Genomic DNA, 7,353 nt, shown 5'->3' with positions numbered 1-7,353 from the left:
ATAGAGCAGTCTATTTGTTTGGAATTCAAGGCCTCAAATAATGAAGCAAAGTATGAGGCACTGATTGTAGGGTTGAAGTTGGCAGCAGTAATGGAGGCCGATGAAGTAGTAGTCTTTTGTGACTCCCAACTTATTGTGAATCAGGCAACGGGCGAGTATGCAACCCGAGATGAACGAATGATAGCCTATGTTAAAGAGGTTGTCAGATTGCTTTACTTGTTCCAAGATTGCCAGCTACAACAAGTTAATCGAGATGACAACAGTCACGCTGACGCCTTGGCCAACCTGGCTAGTGCAATAAAGTCGGGGGAGCCAAGGACAATCATGATTGATTACTTGACAGGACCAAGTGTGGAACCTCTAATAACAGAATATGAGGCAATGTGTGTGGAGATGGGTTCAAGTTGGATGGATGCAATAGTGATGTTCCTCGAGGATCGCAAGCTACTAGACGACCGAAAAGAGGCACACAAGACTAGATTGAAATCGGCCAGGTTCAGCCTAACAACAGATGGCCATCTCTACAGAAGATCCTTCACTGGACCCCTTTTGAGATGTGTACATCCTTCCTAGGTTGAGGACTTTCTGTATGAGATTCATGAAAGAATCTGTGGAAGCCATGCTGGGGGTAGATCACTTGCTCATAGAGCCATCACTTAGGGGTACTGGTGGCCCTACATTCAAAAGGATGTTGAAGCCTATGTTAGAAAGTGCGAGAAGTGTCAAAGGTTTGCGCCTCTGATACATCAACCAGAAGCAGATTTGAACCCAGTATCTAGCCCTTGGCCATTTGCCCAATAGGCATGGATCTTGTTGAACAACTGTCCCAAGCAACTGGGCAAAGGAAGTTTTTACTGGTAGCAACTAACTACTTCACGAAGTGGGTAGAGGTTGAACCCCTTGCGAAGATTCGAGCTATTGATGTGAAGAACTTCATATCGAAGAACATCATCACCAAATTTGGGATCCCATGGGCAATAATAGCAGATAATGGTACACAGTTTGACAGTAAGCTAATCAAAAGTTTTTGTGCAAAGTAAAAAATCAAGAACTACTACTCTACTCTAAGTTTCCCTCAGAGCAATGGTCAGGCAGTAGCATCCAATAAGACTATCTTGGATGGGATCAATAAGAGACTGAAAGCAGTAAAAGGGAAGTGGGTGGAAGAGTTTCTCAATGTGCTCTGGACATATCAGATTACACCGAGAAGATCAACTGGGGAGTCTCCTTTTGTCATGGCTTATGGCACTGAACCAATTATCCCACTAGAAGTCGGCATCCCTGGAATCAGAACCTAGGGAGTCGAGAATGGGACTAACGAGACATTCTTGGCCCGAGATCTGGACCTGGTGGAGGAGAGAAGAGAGAGATCAGTAATTCGGCTGGGGGCATACCAGCAATAACTTGCTAGGACTTACAACAAGAAGGTCAACCCAAGAGAGTTTAAGGTTGGAGACCTCGTCCTAAGGAAAGTTGTCGGCAACAGGAAGGATCCCAATGAGGGAAAACTTGGCCCAAATTGGGAAGGGCCTTATAAAATCATCTCGATTGCCGGCAATAGGGCATATCAACTTGAGGACAATAATGGCAAGGATTTTCCAAGACCCTAAAACATTTGTAATTTGAAGTTTTTTATCATTAGTCTTTTGATTTTTGAAGTTTATGTCATGATTTTATTAGCCGAAGTGATAATAAAGTGCTAGTTTGATTTTTATGAATTTGAAATTTGTGCGATAGGACTGACCAGTCCTATGACGATGTTTCCGATTGAAACATGATGAATAACTTAGACTTATTATATGGCAAAGTTGAATTATACTTGTATATAATAGAGTTGAACTAAGTTGGCGATGTTTCTAAATGAAACATGATGAGTAACTTAGACTTATTATAGGTAGAATTGAATTATACTTGCATATAATAAAATTGAATTAAGTTGAATTAACCTAGACTTGCCATGTTGGCAGAGTTAAACTCAGAATGGAACTAAGTTTGCTTTAGTTAAATTAACAAAGAAACCAAGGTCGAACACGTCGGCTAGTCTTTGTTTGAATCTGACTTCGGCAAAAGGCCATAAACGCATAATGTGAACTTAAGTGGAACTTAGGTTCACATCAGGGGGCAGAGAGCAGGAATGATAAATAAACTTGAAAGTTTGGCACTTGTTGAAATTTTTAGAAAAAATTACAAGTTAGAATGAGCTTGACACTTGTTGAAATTTCAGAACAATTTACAAGTTGAAGTTAGCCGAGGTAATAAAGAAAGACCAACCAGGTTGTCAAGCTTGGAAAGATTCGAAGGGTGAAGTCTTGATAGAAGACAGCAAGTGGAAGTAAAGAAGCAACACTTGACTGAATAAGTTTTAAGAAACAACACTTATAAAAATATTTCTAAATATTTTTAAGTGTTAGCCGAGATATTCCAATTGTTAGCCAAGCCAAACAGTCAAGGTTTATATCCGAGGTACTCTAACCTGAAGTGATTACACACTAAGGGTGTACTTGGAAGAAATTGCAATAACATTCAAAAGAAAGGAAGGCATGCATTCAAAGAAAATTTGTTCATTTACAAAGACAAAAGGGGCACGTTGAACAAATATAAAACTAATATTGTTCAAACAAAAAATTACAACTGCTCAAAAGTAAAGTTCAAAGTAAAGAAAAAAATCCTAAGTGTTGGCAACATAGGCATTGATCTCAAATTGCTCAACCTCGACTGTTGGCGTTGTGTCAACCTCGGTTGGTAATGTGGCTTCCTTCTCCACCGCTATCTCATCGTCAATTTTCAACAAGGTCTGGTCCAAGCTCTTCTTGGCTGCCTGGACCTCGGCCTCAGAAGTTGTTTGTTTGGGAGAGGCACCCTTGGAAATCAAGTCTCCATCCTCATCATAAGTCAAGTCCAGGACTTGATCATTCAATGTTGGAGACTTGACCCCAACAGCAACCTCCTCCTCCTCTTCGGCTTCCTCTGCGTCGGTTTCCTTCTCGTCAGCCTCACCGTCTGACTCTTTGGGAGTTGAAGGGAAAGGCACTTAGAGTTTGCTAATATCTTGGAGGTCGGAGTCCATGGGGACAGTTAATTTGTTGAGGGCTATAGTCCAGCTGAGGTAAAAACCTCGGTTACAGGCTTGGTTGACTTGTTCTTTATATGCATCATGGATGGCGGCCTGCCATTCTGAGAAAGCTTTCTTGTCGGCCATCTTGATCTCGGCCTCTTTTGTAGCCAGGGCTTTTTGGAGCTCCGCCTTGGCCTCGGCAGTTTTGGCCTCGACATCCTTGATCTCGGACTTGAGTACCTCAGCCATAGCCTCGGCCGCCTCAGTTTTTCCTCGGTCTGGTTTTGGGCTCATCTGGCTGCCTTGGCCTAATCCAACAAAACTTTAATCTTGGCCTCGGCATTGTTTAGAGAGGAGAGAAAGCTAGCATCTTGCTGGGTCTTGTGCACCAACCTTGGTTGTCGTGGCAAAAGAATGGGCATGCTGGATGACCTGCAAGAAAACAAGCAAATTAGTAAAATTTCAAAGTGTTGAGTATTTGCAGGAAAACAAAAACGATACAAGTGTCAGGTACTTACAATAACTAAATGATGCATCATCAATGCAAAATTTTCATATTCACTGATCTCGGCCATGCAATTGAGATCAATTGGAAGTAGCACAGCTGTGGAGAGAGCGGTGCCGACCTCAATGCTTTCGATGGCACTATCACCTGCCTTCATTGGTCAGTCCCTAACCATGATCATAGGGGCTCATGGCTCATGAACTTTGAAAACAGGTAGGCTTGCAGCAGCCTCGGACCTTGGCTTCTTCGATCGAGAAGTGTCGGACGACTTGGCCTCGGCAGGCCTTTTCTCGGCGGTAGAAGAGCTCTTCTTGATCTTAGCAAGTTTTAAGATTGGCACGGTGTCTTCGGTATCTACATGGTTAGCTGGGGCCTTTGCCTTAGCCCTTTTCACCCTTTTTGGTTTTGGCTTGGGTTAAGACTCTGATGGAGAAGATTGAACAGTAACCACTCCTGGCAAGTCGGCCAGGAGGTCCTCCACAACGGCTTTACTGCGGCCTATCTTGTCGGTTGTTGCAGTGACGGTGACTCTAGTGCCAAAATGGATTGCTGGCAAGGCAATTGGAGGGTTTGCTAGGTCGTGTGCTAATTCTTCAGAATCTCATCGTTTGCGACTTCTGGTTCTGCCGGTAGAAGCGTTCGGTAGAGCTCGATGTCGGCGTCGACGCTGAAAGGATGGAATAAATTGAGGTGTAGAGGTGGAGGGTAGCTCCAATAGATCAGAAGAAGAGGCTTGGTCAGGCCGAGGTGATGAAGTAACTGGCGGACTTGTAACAGATGGGGAAAGATTTGATACATCTGGAGAGTTTAGGAAGTGCAGACTTATAAATGGGAACGTAGTTGAGTAAAAGCAGAGCTTTTCGTTTCTCAATTGAAAAACCCAGCAGCCTTCTCGATAATGCCATTAATAACCCTATATGAGTTGATGGTTAACTGCATAGGGTTAAGTTTATAATAATGGAGGATTTCCCTAAAGAGGATGTTTAGGGGAAACCGAAGTCCACACTCAATAAATGCAACTATAGAAAATGGCATGAATTCTCCATCAGGCATAATGGAATCCTCCTCCCAGCCAACCTCAACTGAACATCGGCTAGAACAAAAAACTCTAACCTAAAATATTCTAGTTTTTTTGGGGTATCTACCTTCCACCTGAACATACTCATTATCTCGGCTAAAGATGGGTTTAGAAAGAGTTGTTATTAAAAGAGGCTTGTTGAAGATTTTTGGGGACCCCCGCTAAACCCTAGAGAGCACTAGGGTAAAGGTTTTGGAGATCAAAAAAGGATTTTGTTTTAGTTTTCCTAGAGAACAAAGTTCTAAATCAAAAATCTCAAACCTAAGTCTACGCAAAAACAAGAATCAAAGGCAAGAATCTGGAAACACAGTGAGAAAAACAGAACAAGGAAGCATGATTCAGAATCAAGAAAACAAGCAGCAATCCAAGAATATGAAAAGAATTATAAGTTTATGAATAGAGCATAGGTGTGTGCAAGAACCACGAACAATGTATATAATCACAGAGGCAAACAAGAACAGCACATGGCGAGTCCAAGAGAAAGAATATGTTTGTAATAAAGAAGAACAAAGTATGAATACAGGTGTGGATTTAATTGCAATACAAGAGCAACTACAGACACAGTGCAATGCAAATCCATGAACAAGAGATATTGTACAAAACAAAGACATACTTGCAAGACAGTAAAAGAAGAAAAGAAGAAAATATAGAACTTACTGGAGTAGGGCCAAGGAAGTGACACCGGAACAGTACTGCCGGAGTCAGACGACGTAGGTGATCAGAAACAGATGGTGAGAAGATTGCTGGAGGAGGTAATCGGAGCAAGTGCAGAGCTTCGAAGGTATGAAAATGACGGTTTGGGAAAACTTTAGAGAGAGAAAATCTGAGAGACGAGAGAAATTATGAATTGCAAAAGTGAAAAGATGGAAAGAGAAGGAAGAGTTTTGTTAAAAAATCGAAAAAATGGCAAACCATAATGAAATGCCTAAAATGACGTGCCTGTCAGGCGACGTGTGCAGAATCGACACTGCCTGAAAGCGCGTGTCAGGTACGAACCAATGAGAAAGGGACGCAATGAAGAGACAATTGAAAGGCTGTACGTGACAGCTCATGCGAAGTCAGAGCTCTTGAAATTCTTGAAATAATGAGGCTATAACCTCGGCTAGAGAGATGATCTCGGTAGAGATGCCTCAAGAAATTGATTCTTGGTTCTTGATCCATGGAAAAGTGGACAATTGAGTCCTGGTTATAACGAGCCGACGAGTCATGATCTCCTTCAACGAGAAAAGTGAAATTTAGCCGACATGCTATATAAACAAAACGATGTAGGTTCCATCATCTCAGGTTACCAATGTAATAGAACCTAGGGGTAGTTGTAGGGACATATTTTGTGAGTAACAGCACGTGGCTAAGGTGATGCCGAAGTATTTGTAACGCCCCCAAAATTATGAAATAAATACAACTCATAAGCGGAAGAATAAGATAAATAAGATACATTCATTCATCATAGTTCAAAGTTCGCTTACAAAGGTTAACACATGCAATAAACATTCACTAATCTTCATCCTGAATTTATAGCATGTGTTACAATGTTGAGAGGAATGAAACTAAACTTATAGTCAAATGCCCTATAGACTTACATCTTTCTAGGTCATTACTTGGTCACACAAAAGTGAGCCTAGCTCAATACAATTAAAACTCTTGGCTATACAAAAGAATAAAAACAAAATAAAGAAGCTCTTGTGTCACGACCCAACCCCAGGGGCTTAGGGTTAGAATCACAACTTACTAACTTATTCTAATCGTAGCAAATTAAACTGCGCAGGGGCAAACGGAAATAAAAATAATTAAACAGAAAGTTACTTCATGTTACTAAAAAAATAGTACATCCATAGGCTTTTATTATTTTATTATGCAGCGACCGGCCATCAGAAAAAACTACAGGAAGAAAAGAAAAGAAAAATAAATTAACGGATCCGTATCAATTTCTTGCACAAGTTCCACTACACGAGGTTATGGGTCCTCCTTACATCTCATCACCTGAAAGGATAACAGCTATAAGCACATAGCAGAGTGAGAAATATTATGCCAAGAGTATAGGGAATACAAAATAACCATGGATAATTAGTTAAGCCAAAACATTTACATAACTTAATTCGGTAAATAAATCATTTACATGGCAGAAACTGAAATACAAAAATTATATAAATAAATAACCATAACCATGATACAAAACATAACAGAACAGAGGTCATAGAAGTGACAGTCGGAACAAACGTCAATGGATCCATGACTGTACGAGGAGCAAATATTCCGGCAAGCCCGTACTCCTTTCTTCCGAGCTCCGTCTCTGTTCGATCACCTGCGAGCCAGTAAGGGTGAGCTACCCGATAGTGTGTGGCCGGAAAAATCCTCCGATGATCAAGTTAGCACACACCTTAGGATAGAGAGAGAGAGAGAAGAGTTTGTGTGTAAGAATTTCCTTACCAAAATGTTCGTGTCCCCCCATACGGGGGGGCGTCCACATGCATACATACCCTCTGCGCCCCATATCTACTCCCAGTCATCTCCTGACACGTGGCTCCGCTATCCCATCTGTCTGCATAAACCTTGCTGACCATCACCTAATCTCAACTGCCTGCCTTCACAACTGGAGCTCGGCAGCCGAGCTGCTCTATCCACTGCCGTGCCGTGCTTCATACCCAAGCACTTCACTGGCTACGCCCAACGACGACCGGGCTAGGCTGCATCTCGGCAAAGCCTAGCCTGAGGCAC

General features: G+C 42.0%; 1 protein-coding gene across 1 annotated transcript; it reads left to right on the top strand.

Moving 5' to 3' along the window:
- The first annotated feature begins 803 nt into the window (after positions 1–803).
- Positions 804–1,298, top strand: LOC145802848 (uncharacterized). Its single transcript, XM_082895637.1, has 2 exons — positions 804–974; positions 1,080–1,298. The coding sequence occupies exons 1-2, from the start codon at positions 804–806 to the stop codon at positions 1,296–1,298; spliced, it is 390 nt and encodes a 129-aa protein (XP_082751763.1).
- The last annotated feature ends 6,055 nt before the right edge of the window (positions 1,299–7,353 follow it).

The sequence above is a fragment of the Camellia sinensis genome, chromosome 11 (genome assembly GCF_055761805.1).
Source record: "Camellia sinensis isolate YWXY chromosome 11, ASM5576180v1, whole genome shotgun sequence".
NCBI lineage: Eukaryota > Viridiplantae > Streptophyta > Magnoliopsida > Ericales > Theaceae > Camellia > Camellia sinensis.
The sequence above is the reverse complement of the archived record's forward strand: the minus strand, read 5'-3'. Positions and strand labels throughout refer to the sequence as shown.